The sequence below is a fragment of the Hipposideros armiger genome, unplaced genomic scaffold (assembly GCF_001890085.2).
Source record: "Hipposideros armiger isolate ML-2016 unplaced genomic scaffold, ASM189008v1 scaffold_251, whole genome shotgun sequence".
In the NCBI taxonomy this organism is placed as follows: domain Eukaryota; kingdom Metazoa; phylum Chordata; class Mammalia; order Chiroptera; family Hipposideridae; genus Hipposideros; species Hipposideros armiger.
The window spans coordinates 1,930,745-1,952,698 of record NW_017731601.1 but is presented as its reverse complement, the minus strand read 5'-3'; the positions used below and the strand labels follow the sequence as shown (position 1 = coordinate 1,952,698).

Genomic DNA, 21,954 nt, shown 5'->3' with positions numbered 1-21,954 from the left:
TTTTAAGCAGAGTTCTATTAGGCATATACTGAAAATCAACCTCACGTACTAAGTCTACGTGGAAATTTTGTAATGATTGAAGTCAAAAAGCTTCTATGAGCATACGATTCTATTGTTTTATGGTACTGGATACACTAGTTGGGTTTGGCTCCTCTACTAAATACATATGATTTTTCATGTTCATAATAAAAATGACAGGATCCTAAATGTTTCAAAGGCTCAGCGCCTCGCATGGTGGATAAATACTCATTGAATTAGCTAATGAATTGATTTAACTATAATTCCATTGCAAAACAGTTGAACTTGTGGCTATTTGTCTTGGCAAAGAGAAGATTTTGGGAATGTATTGTTATCTGTTTAAAAATAGTTGAAGGGCTGGTGAGTTAGGCTCACTCAGCATAGCCCTCATGGGAAAAATCAGTAGGGCCAGTGAGGAAGATTTCAAGGAAACAAACTGTAGAAAAATATAAGGTAAAACTTTTAGCTATGAGAGCTGTCCAAAGTAGGCATGTATTGTCTTGCACAATTGCAAGGATATGACTGGAGGCCTTCAAACTTAGGCTAGACAGCCATTTGACAAGGTGCTGAATAAATGGAATTCCAGCACTGGATAGATGATTCTCCAAGTAACTAAGGGTCTTTCCAATCCTGAGTTTGCATTTCTATGTTTGATTGTATGAATCAAAGTGAAATGGACTTGAAGTAGCGCAAGCTATTCAGAAGGAAGATCTCTGTACCTTGGAAATATCAAACAAATGTTGAGTTAAGAAATATAAAAAGGAAAATACTTGAAAGCTCATTAAAAGATACTACTTACTAGAAATGGCTTCCGGAAAATATTTAGGCCCTCTAGTATTTATTTAGCTCATTATTTTCCAATATAGCCTCCTCATCATTAGCACTGGGAATCGGCCTTTCATCAGCCCTCCCAAAGGTAAGTGCTCTGTACATTTCACAATATGCCAGTTTGCCGTGCCCTAATCAGGTGGCCCCCGAGCCGTGCTGGCATGAGGTTTGGATTGGGCTTGCCACTGGCAATGTCTGTGTGGCCTTCACAATTCAGGGACCTCTCTACACCTCAATTTCCTCATTTCTAAAACAGAGTTGTCAGTAACTGTCTTTTAGAGTTGTTGGAAAACAAAAAAATTTAAATAACATGTAAAGGATTTATCACTTATATGTATAGTGTGTACTCAATAATATAATATTAAACCATATTCCGTGTTATTTCCCCACTGTCTTCCTCATAAACCACCAGATCAACATATCAAGTTATTTACTACCTGTCATCTATCAGCCAACAGGCAACTGTATCCTTTAGAAATATTTACTTAATAGCTGCTAAGCCACACACTGGTGACCACAAGCGCAAAGTAGCCCGAGGCAACTGTCAGTAATGGATAGCAGGACTGGTAAACAGATACCATGGTTGGCCTCAGTACGTGAGAATGAAGAGGAAGCTGCTTTGGATTTGAAAGTTTGTCTGGAAATGTGTTGTTTGAAGTAACGGTAGGGCACTGAGGAATAAATGCTTCAGGAGGCTGAGGTGGGCACGGTGTCAACACTCCCATCAGGGCTGGAGATGCAGGTGTGGGAGTGTCCTTCCTAGAGCAGATGCTGAAGCTGTGAGAGCTCCGTCAGGAGAATGCAGACAGGACAGTCACGTGGGCCAAGGATGAAATGGCCTCACGGAGAGAGGTATCGTCAGGTTTGGGAGGTAGAATAAATTATCAAAGACAAGTAAAAAGGAATCACCAAAGAGCAGAAGAGTAAGCATGGTAGAAGGCTTTGCTGTGAGAGCACGCTAACCAGGAGTCTGAGGACTTGAGTTCCATCTCTGGCTCTGCCTGAAAGTTTTGTCTGCTCCTTCAACTTTATGTAAAACAAGGTCAATGATACCCCATCACCCCCCTCACAGGAGTGTTGTAAGAATCAAAGGAGTATGGGGAAAGCATTTGCAAAGCATAGAATAGCCATATATAAAGGAAATAAAATGATATTGATAATTATAGACTAATAGTCAAAGTTATGAATAAGATTCTGTAATTACTTATGACACCAGCTACCCAGAGTTAGGCCAGATTTCACCCGTCAGTCCTCTAAAATACTGCCCTTACTTCACATACTAGCTGAAAATATGGGGGTTCCCTGCCCTCCCTCACCTTTGACTAGCTGGCGACAAATATGGGGGTTTTCCTGTGCCCTCAGGTTTGATCAGTGGCTACAGTGACTCCTAGAATTCAGGAACGTGCTATCCTTACTACAGCAGCTTTATTACAGTAAAAGGACGCAAGTCAGAACCAGCCAGAGAGAGACCACACATAAGGTGGAGTCTGGGAGGGCCCCAAAACGAAATGTCTGTTGTCCTCGGGGATACATTGCTCCCACCCACCAGCACATCCGTGTGTAACAATGTGTATTACCAACCAGGAGAACTCAGCTGGTACTCAGTATCCAGCGTCTGTATTGAGGCGACATTACTTAGGCATGCTCCACAGGCCACATGATTGAACTCAGTCTCCACCCCCAACCCTCTAATCGCATGATTGGTCTTTCTGATGTGGCCGTCCCTCATCCTCAATCGCTCATTACCATAAACTACCTAGGGGCCACCATGAATTGCAAAGACACTCCTATCTGTGAATTCCAAGCGTTTGGAGGCAACCTCCCAGAAACCCAGAAAAAGACTAACCAACTTATTTATCACACACATTTTATAAAGTGTTGCAACTGTAAGAGAAAATGAGGCAGAAGAAAAGTGCCTTGGAATTTTGAGGCATCTGATAATTTTGTAGGGAGCAGTTTCAATACAGAGTTGTGGTCGAAAGCCATGTTAGAATTTGCTAATAATTGGGTAGAAACCTGAGAAAGAGGGAAGCAAATATAGAGAGAGGCATCCAGCTCAATTAATACATTACAAATCAGAAAGGGAAGTAGTTGAATGGAAGGGTTTGCATCACTGTTCTCTTTAGAGGAAAGGGGCTGGACTGATCCTGGATGTCCTGTCCTCAGAAGCCTGTATCGCCTCCAGTTCCTTCTAGCCCTACGATCCGTTAGGAAGGCCCAGCACAGGACGCTGCAAAACGGCGGTGCTGTCTTTGAGCTTTTATTTAAAGGGCAGTGATAGAAAACAAGACCAAAGAGAAGTGTATATATGATGAGTTTTTGCTAAAAACAAAAGTTCTAATTGTCAAGTATCTCCTCTATTCAGAGATCTTTTATTTGTCAGCCTCTGCTTTGTCTGTTATGTTTGAATTGGGGGAGTAATTGTTTTGTTGTTTCTGTTTCTACGTGATTGGTTCAATAAGAGTTTCTTGGCACTCCTAAAAGATTGTAACTATGTACAAAATGCCGTTTTGCTCTTTTTATCATTTTTTATACACTTTCAATATAAAAGGTAAAATAAACAGCAAAATGAAGCCGAGGGAAGACAGTTATTTACAGCATCAGTAAATCAGCCATCAGGAAAACCACAGGGATATATGCTGCTGGCGGCCAGCGCTAACTTCCGTTATTGCATAGATTAAAAACATATATTTGTCACGCGCTTTACTATCATGGAGACCCAGTAGGGCTTTAAAAGTTATATTTATGGGTCATTTGTTTCTCTCACCAAAGTGAAGTCATTGCTGGGGTAAAACAAGCAGCTACTTAGTAGGTCAAAGTAATAGTTCAGAGCAAAAGGTAAAGCATTATAAGGAGAGACCGAATTTCAGACAGCCCCAATAGATGCCATCAGTTTAGGACGCCAAACTTGCACATTCTTCCTCCTGTCAGAGCTGCCACAGGTTCACCGTTGGCCACAGAAGGCAGGAGCTCAATTTTATATTTCATCTGAGAGTCGGCACTTCTAAGAAGCTCACGCCCATTAGAACCACAATGTGATGGGGGATCAATACGGACTTAAGGGGAATAATGCCTCTTTCTGAACCATGACTGATATTTTCTGAAGCAGAGAGGGTTTTCCCAAGGGCTGTCAGCCAGGCCTTAGCCCTGTCTTCTGAGCTCAAGAAAGCATAACTGTTGGCCAAAATGTTTAGACATTTGGATGCCAAGTTGCATATATTTATATTTACATTTTGTCCGCAATTTCCCTGGTTTTCTCTGTCTTCTGTGTGACTCAAGAAACAGTGGCAATGTTACTCAGGATGTTGGTTTTTTGTTTTGTTTTGTGTTTATTTCTTGTTTTTTTAACTTTCTTTGTCTTCCAAATCTATGGTCTGCCAAAGGTCATGTGGGATGTAGTTTAAGGCTTTTACTCTCATTTTTAAGTCCAGTAAGTTCTCTGCTTTGAAGAGCCATTCAGCTTTTCAACAATTTTCAACTTTCCCTTCACTTTCAGAAAAAAAGTTGTGGTGAGACTCCGGAATCAGTTCTTATAGTAAGAATCAGAGGAGGAATTAGATTGAAATAAGTGAAATAAGTAAAGGAAAACCGCATGTATTCTCACCCTGTAGATTTCCACAGAAATGTCAATGCAAGATGTGTGGCTTGGATTCCCTTACTGTCCTGGTACTGAGAGGAGCAGCTGGGCCTTGCTGACCTGTGTGGCAATAAGCAGTGGCCCTGGATATTGGCAGAAATCCTAAATAGATCAAACTTCTCTTCACAGACATCAATTGGTATATTGGCAGGGGCAGGGAGGGCGGGGGAGAGGGTGCAAGCACAGCAGCCTTAGATTCGATCCCTAAAATAATAAGCTTCCTCTCTTTGGAAAGTTAAACTATTATTCTGCTTTGCCTTAATAATTTAGTTTTCACTTAAAAATGTGTATTGGTAAGGATTTGAGTTGACAGAAGTAGAAAATGCTTCTCTATTTCTTGATAACACCAGTCTTATCTTTCATTGAAAGAGTTTGTATGTCCACGGTGTTTCATTTTGTATTTGGAACTAATTTCATATGAAAAGGAAGCCCACTGGCCTGAAATTACAATTTATTTTGTTCCTCAGAACACCTATATGGAGTTCTCTCCAACTTACAGGGTTGTGACATCTCCCTGACGTTTGAAATGAACCATTTAGAAACTAAGTCCATGTTTTTTTTTTCTTTGTTTTTTTGTTTGTTTTTTTTTTAGCTGAGCCATCCTGCCACCTGTTGGCAGCTCAGCAGCTGCTCAGCTCGGGCTGGGCATCGAACCACAGTTGCTCAGAGCTCAAACTCTTGAGCGAGCTCTCAACCAACTGAGCCACTCAGCTGGCCCTAAGTGCATGTAAGTGCAAGGAATTTGGGTCTCCAGTTCAGCCTACATGAAGCCACCAGACTTTTAAAAGAATTGCAATGGCAAAAGACACCTGGCCTTGAACCAACATTATTATACAATATCTACATAAAAGTATTCCCAACTTGGGGCCTTCCTCTACCTATAAACGTTTCTTCTAGTTGCAGTGGGACAGGACACCTTCCAACCCAGCTTCATGTACCTGCTTCTCAATTTAAAATGTGACTCCCCCGGTTGTACAACTTAAACCCCCATGGCCGGGACCCACTGTGGGGGTGCTGAGAGATGAGTGGAGAGCAGAGCTGTTATGGGGGAATTTCTAATAGAGCTGCAAGCGCATTCTCAAAGAGGCCTTGTGCACTTTTTTCTTTCTTCAGTGGTGTCGGGAATGGCCTCTTTCCTTTTTATATCGTCTTGTCTTTTGCTTCTCATGGAAGATGCTTCACCTGAAACCACAGAGGGGTTAAATACCAGTTTGCTTTTTCTCTTATTGTTTGTCCGTAAGGCACCCAAACAGCTATTTGGAGTTTTCTCAGAAGGGTAGGCGCGCTCCCGCCTGCACTGGCCCACCCACCGTTATCCACCGAAGCCTCCAGAGACGTTCAAAGAGCAAACAGTAAAAGAAAAGCGCGGGCTCCTGAGCATCACATCCTTGGATCTGGCGTACGTCAAGTTAAGGAGGACTGAAACCGCCACGTGGATATACAGTCCTTGTTTTTAGCAACACAGTTTAGCAGTGACCTTGACAAGAGCTGTTTCAGAAGAGGAAAGGGTCAAAAGCATGATTGGAGTAGGTTCTAGACAAAAATGGGAAGAGAGGAATTGAAACAGTAAGCATGGGCAGTTCTTCGGAGAGAATTTTTGCTGTGCAGCCAGTCAGGAACTGAGGTAGGAGACGGAGCAGGACATGGAGTCGAAGTCAGAGTTTTTTTTCTTCTCTAAAGATTGGGTTATTACTTGTATGCTGAGGGGAAGGATCACATGAAGAAGGAAACCTTTATGATGCAGTAGCGAGGACACAGCTGCCGGAGGATGTCCTTGAATAGACAAGCAAGAATAGTTTATGGTGCTCACCGCGGGGCCGTCCTCACCGCGGGGAGCAGAGCAGGTCCTAATGGGAGGGAAGGAGTGCATGTGCATACAGTGTGTGTGTGGGGGGGGGGGGCGGGGGGGGGCTATGGGAGTTCCCTTCTGATTGTTGCTATGAATGAGTAAAATGAGAGTGGAGGATAACATGATGACATTTGTAATGAGAAGAGAAGGTGTGGAATAGCTGTCTAGGAAAACGGAAGCGTGCATGGACTAGGCAGGGGTCGGCAAACCTTTGAGACGGAAGAGCCGCCAGGGGTCGGCAAACTGCGGCTCCCGAGCCACATGCAGCTCTTTGGGTACATATATGTGGCTCTGAAGTAAAATTGAAAATGAAAATAAAACTCCTAGTTTCATTTATAAAATTTTTAAAGGATATTATTCATATAATGGTGATTATGTAAAATATATTTATGGCTCTCGAATAATTTTTAAATTGTTGTCAGGGACAGGATTGGCTCTTAGGGAACTGACTGTACTGGGATTAGGCTGTACTTGAAGTTTATGATCATGATTTTAAGTGAGACCAGGACAGGAGTGCCTGTGTGACCTGGGACACACTGTGCTAAGGTACTGTACGTAGGTATGCTATCTGCCTTTACAAAGTTACTGGGAGAATTAAATGTGTCAGCAAGCATTTTGAAGTATAAGCACAGGACATCGTTATTATGAAACTTAGCTTTGAATTACTTAGCACTTTTCCTTGGCAAAAAGCTTTTCAGATTTCCTTAAGACAGCCTTAGCATCTCTAGAGGCGGCTTTTGGCTTCTGTCACTTACTCGATAACTAAATCTAAGCAATGACTTAACCTCCTGCCTTTACCTCTCAATCTATAAAACGAGGGCACTGATGTTTAGAGTGTAGCAAATGCTTTATGAATAAAGGTGCTATATAAATACGAGCTATTAATAGAATGGTATTTCAGCCCTCACTGGTATGGTCACCAGAAAGTCAGAAAGGTCAGAGCATCCGAAAAAGTCCTAAGCCTTGTGTGGTAGATTCCTCCCTGGGAAAGCTCTGGAAGAGGAAGAGAAAGGCAAGCATCTTGAAGTAGGTGTCACCCTCATTATTTCCTTTCATTCTCACAAGTACTCTGTGAGGTCGATTATTAGAACCTGAGACTCAAAGAGATTAAGTAACCTGTTAACGCCAAGCTGGGGAGCATGGATTGCAACCCAGGTTTGCCTTCAAATCCCCTCCTCTTTTCACTTTGTCACTTGTGGAGCTGGGCTGGATCCATGAGAGCCACAAGAGGGACAATCATGGATTTATATATCATAGACCAGGGGTCGGCAAACTTTTGAGATGGAAGAGCCAATTCTGTCTCTCACAACAATTTAAAAATTATTCGAGAGCCATAAAACAAATGAAATCACCATTATGTGAATAATATCCTTTTAAATTTTTATAAGTGAAACTAGGATAGTTTTGTTTTCATTTTCAGTTTGACTTCAGAGCCACATGTACGTACCCAAAGAGCCGCATGTGGCTTGTGAGCCGCAGTTTGCCGACCCCTCGTGTAGACCTACATTTTAGCCAACTGACTCTCTTCTCTGTCAGCAAACATTTGCCTGGAGTTGCCCAGTAGCAGAATAAACTGGCTTATTGGAGAGATCATAACGATGGAGTCCTTTGCAGGAAATCAAATGACTAGAAAAGGCAGGAACAGACTGGGGAAGAAGCAGTAAGCGGACTAAAAATTTGCACTTAGCAACAAATATAGTTTTCAAGCATTCTTGGGGGGCGGAGGGGTGGGTGCTTGAAAAATTAACAAACGGTGTGGTCATGCGACCTGCAGGACACCCATGTCCATGCTGCTCTTTACTGCAAACTTGACCGCAGTGTGTACGTTGTAAATGGCAGAGCCCAAACTGCTCTAAGAGAAAACCACCACTCCATTAGATTTTTAGTTTTGAGTAACAATTACCCACCCGACAGAGAAGGTGATAGGAAAAGTGTATTTATTTTCCTCCAACAGCTAAAAGGTGATCATACTTCTAAAATTTGTTGAGATTGTCCAAGAAGGTGCGTAAAATGCTCATCCATCACCGGGAAGCCCCTGGCCCAGACATGACAGTGCAGTAAATATCTCCAGCAGCCACCTTTTCATGTACAAGCTGTTTTCGGCTGGAGTTTTCAGCACTCACATAAAACACGCTGTCATGAGTGACTGCCTGTGCTCCAAAGCCATTACTATTGGGATAATGGAACATCTCTCAGCGAATAACCAAAAAACTTTAAATGTCATGTCAAGTTTGTTGAAGCCGTTTTGAAGCCCTGTTCAAGGTGACATGAATATGTAAGGTCTGTGTTTTCGAAGTTTGACATCTGTGAGAGAGCTCACTCATAAGGTGCAATGTGAGATTCAGTTAATTAAAAGAAAATCTAATGTTCCCTGGGAAAGTCAATTGGCCAGAGCCGTTTAGTCATTAGCTTTTGCAACTCTCTCCTTGTAGCCTTGATAAGTCCGCCTCGCTGTCACTTAACCAATTAAAGAAAATGTGTGTATGTGTACATGTCAGTGGGTATACATGTGCATATATTTGACAATTAAATAATGATGTAATTCTGTTTTGCTAGGAAGGTTTAACATTTTACCTGCCAAGTTCAATATTTCTTTTAGGGGAAATCATTGATTTTTCTAAATCCCTATTAGAAACTTTCCTCCTAGTTTTTTGTTCTGAAAGAAAATGAATTTCATTATGATTCAAGCTAATGCTTATCTTGGGACATAGAGTGTGGAAATAATTTCTCTACCCAGTACATATTTATTTAATACTTTGCTCCAGGGCTGTTTCACGCACCAAAGTTACAGCAGTGTTTAAAAAAAAGTTCCAGATGTGTCGGAGCTTACATTCTAATAGAGAGATACAGACAATGGATAAGGAAACAGGCATGCAATGTGCCTGGTGGTTATGAGTTCTAGGGAGGGAAAGATGGGAGGTAAGGAGATTGATGAGAAGAGACAGTGTGATTTTAGATGGACGGTTGTCAGGGAAGACCTCTCTGTTTAGATGGCATTTGAGTGGAGACCTGAATGAAATACAGAACCAAGCTTTAATGCTGAGTGATGGGCATTTCAGGCATAAAGGAAGAAGGAACTAAGCATAAGTGCTAATGAAATGAGTGTCTGTTTGTATTTTAGTTTATTCTTAACCTTTGCATGTTTATTTTAAATCTGCCTCGCTCTGTTGAATATTTTTAGTTTAATCTCAGAGAACTTGTTGGTTGAGAATAATTATTTTCAAATTATGTTTCGTAATGTGCACAGTCCTTGCTTATCACAGCAACACATTCTATGTTTCTTCCTCACTGTAGAAAATCAGAAAGCGCAGTTGACAGAAAGGTCACATTCGCACTACAATATCCATTGCAACTCAACAAGGACTCCAGCCGCCCAGGAGCTTAATTATAATCTAGACACTCATATGTCTACAGGGAGGATGAAGGCAGCTGAGAAGAAGGAAGCCTGCAATGTAGAAAGCAACAGGAAAAAGGAAGTGGGCCCTCTTGGCCCTGTTTCTAAAAGCGAATCCATTCCTGAAGTTGAAGCCCTGCTGGCAAGATTACGAGCTTTATAAATTAAACTTGTAAAAAATGATTAAGCCAAATATACAGCCATGCTTGAAGCTATAACACTTGAAAAAATTGCTTTTTATGTAAGTTACTTTATATAGTTTTAAATTATGGTATATATTTTAAAAATAAAGCTAAATACATGATTGCATTGCTTTTCCTAGGCACTTGAGATTTTGACTTATTCAAGATTGTAACGGGCTTTCTTTTTTTTTTTGGTCACCTGGTATTCATGTATTTTATATTTGGTGGTTAAATTATTCTTTAGAGAGCAGATAGGTGGCCATGCGTTCAGCAGTGTGTCCTTAAGAAATCACCGTCTAAGTCACTGTAATTTTTACCCTTCTTTTGTCAACATTATCAAACATCAAGTCTTCAACCTCAGTCTTGCTACATATCCATGTATATTATTTATATAGGCCCAGATGTCTACTGAATTGGGATCTACATGCTATTAGTGTCGCATCAAAAACATAAACGTGAATATAACAGAGCTGTGAGGAAATGACTGGTAAGCTCATTACCATCATTGTTAAATTCATGTTAATTAGACCTAGTAGGAGACTCTTAAGACCATTGAGCACATTTCCACAAATGATGTAATAGGAATGTATGCACTGTTTATTTTGCAAAATACACAAGATTTTGTATAAAGTTGGACATACATAGTATTACGGTGTTACTGAAACTCCTAGCCAAGAGAACATTTTTCCCTCCTGGTAATTATGACTCTGGGATAGAATTCCCAAGTGACAATTTTTTTTATTTCTGTGCACAAACTTGAAATTTCAGTTTCTTTGATCTGATAATCAATAACTTTAACAAAGGTCTGAAGAAGCGTTTCAAGGAAAGTTTTCTGATGCAAATGTTACAATTGTACTTTATCTGGGGCATCAAATTCACTTTGTTAATTCTGGATCAAAGAAAATAAATGTATTCCTTGCACTAAATGAAATAGTCTTTTTCTTTTCTTTTTTGTAATTAGCATATTCTGTGGATAAGCTGGAAATAGACTGTGCTGTGCAGTCTATCTAAGTGTCTATTTTGCTTTATTACCTGCAATAAGCAAGGACTGCTCTTTTACCTTCAGTTAAAAAGCAGTTACATGGAACTCGTCTGGCGAGGTCCACTGCTTTTTATTTCCTTGTTTAAGTTTCCACCTCCTTTCAGCTCCAACTTAATAAAGTTAATTAATTAGAACTATGAAGCAGGCCTTCTTTATAGACATTGGGGAACAAGAGTGTTCTCCATAGCCAGTATGGGAATAAATTATTCTGTGTGTATTGCTGAAATGTGCATTTTGCCCTCCTGTTGCAATTTCTATGTTCCTGAAAACAAATCTTAAAACTCAAGAGACATGAAGGACATTTACACATTTAAGCAGACAGGACCCCTAACAGGAAGAAAAGAAGTTAAAGAATTCTGACTATTGGTTCTTGACATGATTTTGCAAAGACTTGGGCTTTTCTGAAACACACTTGAAGTTCAGCCAGGCAGTTTGGATACACAGGTGGCAAGGGAGACACTCCAGAAACTTGGAGCCTGGGAGCGGCCACCAGGAAGCAGCAGCCTAGCGAATGAAAGGAAGTGAAGGTGACAGACTCCCAGGGGCAGAGGAAGTCAGGGAAGTCACCTAATCGAGCAGTTGGCCCCTAGAACATCTGTCTGTGGGAGCTCAAGGACGCCTTCTAGCAGGAGGGCCAGGAGCTTGAGGCGAGCAGAGCACCTGCAGGAGCTGGTCTTCTGTGGGTTGGTGGCCCACACTCCCTCTCTCGCTGGCAGGAGCCTATTTTGAGCACGCCTGACTAGGAAGACTACAGCTATGAAGGAGAAAACACAAAACAGAGGAGATAAGTGGTAACTAAGAACCAGATCATTTTTGTAGCAGCTATTTTCTTCATTCGACTAGGGACTGGGAGGGTATAATTGGGGTTTTAATACTCATACTCTCCCTTTAGCCAAATGAAAATGAAAACTATATCGATGACCTTTAACTGGAGGGCTGACAGGGAGGTACAATTCTGTTTCTGAGCAAACAGTTCGTTCATTTGAATTAGAAGAGAAAAGGCCAACTTGAAACCATCTGACAGAGCTCAGTGTCCTTGATGAAAATGTTCCATCCACGTGAGTGACAAACCCCGAGTGGATTCCCCTCCTGTCTCTCAGGTCAGTGTAGAGAATTTGGCAAGAACACACAGACAACCGAGTGATCACTGAGTTGTCCAAAGCAAAGACTTGCTGCTGACAAGTTTTCCCAGTTAAATAAAGCAATATATTGGGTTGTTGGAAAAGTCATGACGCATGTTTGCGACAGATGGCACCAGTTCATTTTTGGAAGTACTAGAATCATTCACATCTATGTTATTGCTATGTCATTTCACACCTGACAGTTCTAGCTTCATTCTAAAAAAAGATTGAGCGATTTGGTTGACTTTTGGAGATTTTACAACAAGTTGAAGATGGAAGACCAAACTGTCCATTTTTGCCATATTTCAGTATTTTCCTTCCATAAAGGGAAGAACGCGTATCAAGCTTGTGAAAAGTTGCATGAAGTTTACAGAGACAATGCTCTACAAGAATGTCAGTACCAACGATAGTTCACGAAATCCCGTGTTGGTGATTTTGATCTCAACAATGCTCCTTGGTCAGGGAGGCCCACCGAGGTTGATGCCGACAAAATAAAAGCATTGACTGAGTCAAACCCATGTTACATGACACGAGAGATTGCAAGAACATTGAACATCCGTCATTCAAGTGATCATGACCACCTGAAGAAGCTGGGATACATACATAAGCAAGCTTGATATTTGGGTTCTGCATGAACTCAAAGAAGTTCATTTGACAGCGCATACAAACATCTTCAATATGCTCATTAAACATGAGAAAAACGATCTTTTTTTGAAGCGACTGGTAACTGGTGATGAAAAGTGGATTGTTTACAACAATGTGGTGTGCAAACGGTCTTGGTCCCAACATCATGATTTGCCTCAAACGACATCGAAAGCAGACATTCATCAGAGGAAGGTTATGCTCTCAGTGTGGTTGGATTTTAAAGGTGTCATGTTTTCGAGCTCCTACCAAGGAACCAATCAATTCGAATGTGTACTGTCAGCAAGTGGACAGTTTGAATGAATCCATCATCCAGAAACATCCAGAGCTTGTTAATTGTAAACAAGTTGTGTTCCATCGTGACAACCCGAGACCACACACAAGTTTGATCTCCCATCAAAAATTATTGGAGCTTGGATGGGATATGTTGCCACACCCACCATACTCACCTGACCTTGCGCCGTCAGACTTACACTTGTTTAGTTCTCTTCAAAACTCTTTGCGTGGCATAACGTTCAATTCAGACAAGGCTGTAGTCAGCACCTTGTTCAGTTTTTCTCAAATAAAGACAGATCCTTCTATGAACGAGGACTTATGAAGCTCACTGAAAGATGGCAAAAGGTTATCGAACAAAACGGTCAATATATCATTGATTGATCTTTGTTCTTGATATAAATAAATGACCTTTGAAAAACATAGACAAAATATGTCATGACTTTTCCAACAACCCAATAAAAATAAGGGAAGCAGAGACTTCTGGTCAAGATGGCGGATAGGTAAATGCTGTGCTTACCTCCTCCCATGAGCACATTATAATTACTACTTCTAAAATTGTAGAACAACCATCATTTAGAACCACCTTAAGACCAGTTGAATGGAAGTCCTTTCATTAAGGATATAAAGATGAAGCCATGTCAAGACTGGTAGGAGGGGCAGAGATACAGAATGGGCAGTTCCCACTCCCGTAGTGGGGCGATTAACAATCGGGAGGGAACTCTCGGCTGTGAGATCACTCTGAGGAGCCATGGGCCCTGGCACCTCACTGACCTACCCAGCCCAGGGCCAAAGTTCGGGAAAGACAAGTCCCCATAACATCTGGCTGTGGAAAACGGGGTGGTGGGGGTGGGGAGGGGAGACACGCGGTTAAGTAAAACAGCCAGCTGCTACAGACCTAGGCACTGCAGGACTTGAGACTCACTTACAAATTCACTCTCTCACAAACTCACTCACTCTGAGCTCCAGCACAGGGGACAGCAGCTGGAAAAGTGTCAGAGCCCCTCCCAAGAGGCCTAGAGCCAACACACCCAGTGGCCAGCTTCAGACAACAGAGCACCACTCAACCACCTCCCCTGACGACACAGCCAAAGGATGGCTTGGCAGGGACCAGAGCCTCACTAAGTGAATCCCACTCCATGGAGTCAGCCCCCACATAATAGTTTGTTTTCTCTAGTAATGGCCAATCCTCACAGCCAGTCAGCCTCAGGGTCAATCTCACCCACTAATGTGCCAACATCAATCAAGGCTCAGCTACAACAGGAGGGAACACATAGCCCACAAAGGGAACACCCCTGGAGCACCCGGCTCAGTGACCAGGGAGACTACACCACTGGGCCTCACAGGACATCTTCTAAATAAGGCCACTCTGTCAAGACTGGGAGATGTAGCAGATCTACCTACTACATAGAAACAAACACAGGGAGTCAGCCAAAATGAAGAGACAGAGAAACATGTCCCAAATGAAAGAACAGGACAAAACTCCAAAAATACCTAAATGAAATGGAGATAAGCAAACTACCAGATGCAGAGGTTAAAACACTGATTATAAGGATCTTCAATGAACTTAGGAGAAAAATAGATGAACTCAGTGAGTACCGCAGTAAAGAGATAGAAACCATAAAAAAGAACCAGTGAGAAACAAAAAATAAAATAACTAAATTGAATGATACAATAGATGGAATCAACAGCAGATTAGATGAAGCAGAGGATCGAATCAGCGATTTAAAAGACAACAGAAAATACCCAATCAGAACAGTAAAAAGAATAAATAATTTTAAAGTGTGAGAATAATTTAAGGGACCTCTGGGACTACATCAAATGTATCAACATTCACATGATAGCAGTACAAGAAGAAGACAGAGAGCAGGAGATTGGAAACCTATTTAAAGAAATGATGATTGAAAACTTCCCTAACCTAGAGAAGGAAATAAACATACAAGTCCAGGAAGTGCAGAGAGTCCCAAAAGATGAACCCAAAGAGGACCATACCAAGACATATCATAATTAAAATGCCAAAGGTCAAAGACAAAAAGAATTTTAAAAGCAGCAAGAGAAGGGCCGGCCAAGTGGCACATTGGTTAGGAGTTGGCTTGGGACACCAGCTCTGAGCAGCAGGGCCCCGGTTCAGAGCCCACATATGAGGGCCAGTGACACTGCGCCTTCTACAACTAAGATGGTGAACAACAGCTCGACCTGGAGCTGAGCTGCCGTGAGTTGCTGGCGATAGCGTAGGCTGCAGTGGGGCTGGCTGACAGCGGGCGTGAGCTGCCGTGAGCCACCGTGAGCAGCTGTTCAATGGTCGGCAAGCAACTGCCTCACCTGGGAAGAGCACAATGATAATACCAACATGGGCCAGTGAAGCAATGTCCTCCACAACTAGACTGAGGAACAAAAGGACAGTAACTTGTCTGTTCCCCTTCCCCGATTCTCCAACGCTGTTGCCCTCCCCCAATTCCCCCAATAAAATCTTTTTAAAAAAAGAAAGCAACAAGAGAAAAATAGTTAAATAGTTACATACAGTGGAGCTCCCATAAGACTGTCAGCTGACTTCTAACCAGAAACTTTGCAGGCCAGCAAGGATTGGCACAAAATATTCAAAGTGATGGAAAACAATGACCTACAACCATGATTACTCAGCAAAACTATCATACAGAATCGAAAGAAAGATAGTTTCCCAGGCAAGAAAAAGCTACAGTAGTTTATTAACACTAAATCAGTATTACAAGAAATGTTAAAGGGACTTCTTTAAGACAAAAAAATAAAAAAACATGAATAAGAAACAGAATAGAGAGACCAGAAAGAAACCCATTCCTATATGGTCAATTAATCTATGATAAAGGAGGCAAGAATACACAATATGGTAAAGACCATCTCTTCAATATATGGTGTTGGAAAAACTAGAGAGATACATGCAAAAAAAAATGAAATTAGACTACTTTCTTATACCATATACAAGAATAAACTCAGAATGGATTACAGACTTAAATGTAAGACCTGAAGCCATAAAACTCCTATAAAAATAACATAGGCAGTAAACTCTTTGACATTACTCTTAGTAATATTTTTTGGATATGTACCCTCGGGCAAGAAAAACAAAGGAAAAAGTAAACAAATGGGGCTACATCAAACTAAAAAAATTTTGCACACCAAGGAAACCATCAATAAAATGCAAAGACAACTTACTGAATGGGAGAAGATATTCACCAGTGATACTTCCTATAAGGGGTTAGTATCCAAAATATATAAGGAACTCATATACCACTTAACACAAAAAGCACAAACAATCATTAAAAAATAGACCAAGGCCCTGAACTGACATTTCTCCAGAGGACACACAGATGGCCAATAAATATATGAAAGGATGCTCAATGTCACTAGTCATTAGGGAAATGCAAATTAAAACCACAATGAGATATCACCTCACAGCAATCAGAATGGCTATCATCAATAAATCAACAAGCAACAAGTATTGATGATGATGTGGAGAAAAGGGAACCCTTGTGCTCTATTAGTGGAATTGTAAATTGGTGCAGCCACTATGAAAAACTATATGGAGGCTCCTCAAAAAATTAAAACCAGAACTACCTTACGAACTGAATCCAAATCTCCCCCATAAAGTGAAAATAATGGAAACTCCAGAAACTCATTATTCCTAAACAGAGCTTTGCCTTTTAAAATGGATATAAGGAAAAGGTTGCAAGTAGAGTAGAGGATAGGGTTTGGAAAAGCAGAGTTGGGGATAGGGTTTGAGGCAGAATGAAAGTTAGCTGTGTCCACTAACTTGGGTTTAGCTGGAGAAGCCTCATTGTCTCCTAGTAACCTAATTAGATTTGATTTCAACAATACCAACATTTCAGGTATCTCCAAGAGACAAGAAATTGAAAGGAACCTGGGTACCTTTCAGGAAACCTTAAAATGACAGATTTTTTTTTTCTTCTATCCATTTTAAAACTCCAACCATTGACAAAAAAAAATTTAAAAAGCTCCAGCTATTGCCTCCTTACAATTAATATCACCAACATTCTCCATGTTCTGACATTATTATACATTTCATATTTGAAATCTAAATTTTTAAAAGGCCTTCTGATAATGGAATTGGAAGCCAAATTTCTGGATTATCTCATCAGGGCAGCGTATTCATTTTCTTTTACAATAGACTTTTAAAGCAGTTTAGTAATCTCTCTTAGGTAACTTTATTTTATTGTGTCTAAAGCCTGTGACTTTCCATTTTCCTCTTGGCATTTTTACTCCATGTTTTATTTGGATTATAGACATATTTTCTAAAAATTTATTTTTTCTCCCTTTTTAACTATGGGTTACTAAAAATTTATTTTAAAGATATATCACCAGTGAGAATCAATCTAATATTAATATTTTATGTGTAATCTGACCAGGTGTGACTGATGGTCAAACATGAGGCCTGTGATACGAGGCTATAATAACATAAACAGACTGAAATCAGCATTATAGTGAATTATTTCATGAGAACAGGACCAAGTCCCCAGAGAGATATTATATATTTCAGTTAATTATTCCCCAAAGTGTCTATTTTCACAAATTTGACTGGTTCCAGTGGAACAGGTCTATCTTTGCATCAAGAAACAGTAGATTAACCATAAATATTTGATAACATGTATATTTAATATACTTAACAACATGCATAAAGGTAAATATAATTAGGTACAGATATATACTAATAATATGAAAATATCTTTTGATACTCTTTGGTAATTTCAAGGCTCTGTGCATGTAGTCTCCTAAAAATGCATCAAAATTAGGCAACAGAAGTTTAGACCTTGTAATTAAAGTGCCCGACCTCTGAGATAAGCTTGATTTTTAAAATGAGATATTTCTTTTCTCCCCTTGTATCAGGCAAAATTACTTGGCCCTTTTGGGGCAAAACCAACTAGTGGCCTAATAAAAGCAAACAGGTGCATCTCCATTCAGCATAAAAAAAGATTGTTTTCTTTGGAGGGTCTCATCTTGACTCCTTTCCTTTCCTTAATGACCTGACAAGAGCCATTCTGATGATTGTAAGAGCTGTGACTAACAACCCACACCTGTGGCCTACCCGGAGCCGAAGGGTCCAATTTGTATAATAAATAAAATCTTGGCATACTAGCATAGGATGTTTGGCAAGGACAAGAATTAAGGCAACTGTATAACTCCTGAAGGAATCCGCTGATATTTCTAACGTGATCACAGGCATCGTTCTGCCCTGCCTGACCTTGTATCGCCCCCTTGAATTACAGCTTGTCTCCATGACCCACTCCTCCTAACACAGCTTCTCCTCAAAATAAAGGATAGCTGACCTGAAGAAAACAAGTCTAATTAAAACAAAAAAAAATCTAAGAAGTCATTTAAAATGCCCTGGAAGTCCCTCCATGTGTTTCCTGACTCCATTAGATTAAATGGTATATCTCGCTTTATGAAATGAATCCTGAAGTTCTCTCAGCGGTTCTCAACCTGTGGGTCGCGACCCCTTTGGCGGTCGAACGACCCTTTCACAGGGGTCGCCTAAGACCATCGGAAAACAAAAAGATATTTACATTACGATTCATAACAGTAGCAAAATGACAGTTATAGAGTAGCAACGAAAATGATTTTATGGTTGGGGGTCACCACGACATGAGGAACTGGATTAAGCGGCCGCGGCGTTAGGAAGGTTGAGAGCCGCTGCCCTAGATTAAAGGATCCCATCAGGAAGTGACCAGCTCCTTTCCTTAATAACGTCTGGCATCCCTGGATGCTCTAGGAATCACGTACTCACCAAGTTCACCATTTTACCACCCACTTTTCCAATGATTAAACCTTTATCCTAGCAGTCATGAGGAAGAGTGGCCCCTCAGGCACTTCATCATGAATCTACCTACAAAGGGAGGTTTTTGATAAGTTGTAATAGCTTTTCTCATATTCTCCAGAGAAACTTAACAATTTGTCTGAGGAGCCCAAGGACATATATCAGAACAGGCACACTTTAAGGACACTGTGAAGCCTGAAGATAATAGCACTGAAGGACTCTGGTGCTATTCTCCCATGGGAACCCTCCATGGCGAGGGCTGGAAGCAATACAGACACACAGCAAGCCTGCCTCTGTTCAGAGGGATGGAGGACTCAGAAGACTGGATAGCTGCCAGCGGAGACCGCATGCCCTCTTCACGTAGGGTAACCTCATGTAGGATGGCGATCCTTTGCACATGCCCCAGGAAGGAAAGTCTGAGTTTGATAAGACACAGCGTTCCCGGGTAGCTGGGCTTTCGTTCTCCTTGTGGCCTTTCTTTCTCTGTGCCTGAGCCTCCTTGGAGTTCTTTACATGGATGGTGACACAAAAGTGTCAAAAACCTTGGATTGCAAGTAACTTGTTTTGCGAGTGTTCTGCAAGATGAGCAGACATTTCTAATACATTTTAACTTGGTAAATGAGTGATGTCTTGCAATATGAATAGTTTGTTTCTGGAACGAATTATGCTTGCAAACCAAGGTATTACTGTATTTGCATTTTAACTTACATCTGACCTATAAGGGTTGAAAGTCTTCTAATAAAGAATTGAGAAGCGACAAACTGAGGGACTCTATGCTTACTTATTAAACTGAGCCCTGAATCATACGTCTCCCTGGTTTTTTCAGTCTGAATACCCCTGTTACCACCACACTGTCTTCAAAGCGAGCTACTTCCCCTTTTAATGTTGAGGTCAAAGCATGGACCAAAGTTCCTTTCCTCCATCCTCCTGGGTAGAGATGAGACAAAATGGGACGCTCAAAAGATTTTACAAAGCTCTGAGTAGAAAAGCAAAGGGATAGACAGAGGCAGCAAGACTGTGTGTGTGTATATATATATATATATATATATATATATATATATATATATATATATATATTTGGCCTCAAAAATGATTAGATACTTTGACCCAGTAATTTCATTTCTTGTGATCAACCCTAAGGAAAAAAATAGCTCTGTGCAGAGTAATTTACATAAAAGAACTCCTATCATATCATTTTTAAAGTTAATTTTTATTGCTATCAATGGAATACATGCACATAGTTTAAACATGAAGTAAGTTATAGGGATTATAGTGAACAGAGCAGCCCCTGCCCCAGTATTTTCCAACCCCCTAAGCCCAATTCCTTAGATTCCACCTCTTTCCACTCTTTGGTGGGATTTTTTTTCCTGATGTGTAACTCCATATTTTTATTTTTTCAATTTTTAATTTTCAATTACAGTTGACATAACTCCATTTTTTTCAATAATATGCTTATCCTGCTACTTCTTGATTCATCAATTTTAGATGTAATATATTGGCCTTATCATGGTGACTGAGATTTCAACCGTCCTGCCTCATCATTCACCCTCATCTTTACCTCTGGTCCCCTCTTCCTCCCAATGTTGTTATATCACAATCTTTATTTTCTGCAATTATTACTATGCAAATATTGTCCTGAGTGAAGAAGTGTGCTACAATTACGTTTTCTTTCTTGTACAATATTTTTCTAAAGTTAATAATTGTTTCTTCTTGTCTCTGTAACTCGCACAAATATTTTTCTCAGTGCTTCTAGATGTTTAGATCAAATAGACAGCCCCTTCTCCCAAGAACATTGCTTCCCTGCCTTGCTTTTCTTCTGTTAGACAGAAACCCTTTTCTCTTGGTCTTCCTCTTTCTTTGTTTACTGTCTGCTTGAGTGCATCTCCCAGCAGCCTTCCAAAAAGGAAACCAAGAAAGCTCTTTTTTTTTTTTTAAGTATTTACATGTCTGGAAAATCTTTTATTAGTTCTCTTATAATTTTCTCATTATTGTTTTTCATGTCTCTTATTAGTTTGATGTTAGATTTTCTGGATTGATCTTCTAATTTCCTTTTATTTCTTCCATTTTCTGTCTCCTTTTGTTCTATTTTTCTAAGAGTTCCTTAACTCCATCCTCCAATCCTTTTATTGAATTGTATATCCTACTATCATATTTCTAAATCTAAGGGTGCTTTCTAATCCCTTGATTTTTTTTATAGCCTCTTGTGTTTGTTTTATAGATGCAGTATCTTTTATTGCTCCACAGATATTAAATATAGATTTTTGTTCCTTTTCTTTTGCACTGTCTCTGTTTTTTTATGGGTCCTTTATTATTTGTTTGTTTGTTTTTCTCTTTAATGTTGAATGAGTTCCTCAAATATACAGTAATCCTTGGCTGAACATTCACATTGAAGGCTGGCGATTCCTAAGCTGCTGATTAGAAGCTCAGTGTTTACAAGTGTGACTTAGTACCTGTGGACCTGTGATGCACATGGGCCTAACCTGTCTACCTGTGAGCTCACCTGGATGATATTTCAGCTGCGAAGTAACGAAGGCTTTTGGTGAGAGATGAATATCAGTACCGGGAGATCTCTTCTCTGAAAGGGTAATGCGTCTCTGAAAACTCTCTAATCCCCCGCGGGGAGCCAGGGAATTTGGTAAAGAGACATGACACTGGCTAACAGCATTCCAGAAAAATAGCCAGCCAGCAAGCAGAGGTTAAGACCACTGAGGATTCTAAAGATTAGTGCATTTTAATGGCCTTGCTTTCAAACTCTGTGCCCCACCCACTCACCCCTCCCTCCTCCTGTAGTACCACTGCAAATACTATGGTGTTACTACGAGAGGGGAGACAGACAAATTGACAGCAGGGGCAGATACATTGTGCAGCCTGAAGGCACTGTTATGTTTCTGGGGTGGTGTGCCGTACTCCTCAGAATCCATGGGGCTGGAGACTTCTGCAAGACCAGTGTAGTTTACTGACACTTAAGGTTTCCGAAAGATGAATCCTACTCCTAGGACTAGCACCGGCCAACATAAGGAGATAAAATGTTGTGAGCTGGATAAAAAGGACCAGGCAGCAGGCTCCACAGAGCGATATTGCTAAAATAAATCTTCCTGCTAGCTGGTGTGAAGCTTACTGTTTCTGTGTATTGAATTTTAGCCCATTTTTATAGTTGTGCATTTC

General features: G+C 40.6%; 1 protein-coding gene across 1 annotated transcript in view; it reads left to right on the top strand.

The window, feature by feature from the left end:
* Positions 1–10,811, top strand: part of DIAPH3 (diaphanous related formin 3) — a 398,738-nt gene extending 387,927 nt beyond the window's left edge. The window contains exon 23 of the mRNA XM_019655900.1: positions 9,627–10,811. Coding sequence (XP_019511445.1) covers positions 9,627–9,889 — 263 coding nt within the window. The 3' untranslated portion in view covers positions 9,890–10,811. The remainder of the gene's footprint in view (positions 1–9,626) is intronic.
* The last annotated feature ends 11,143 nt before the right edge of the window (positions 10,812–21,954 follow it).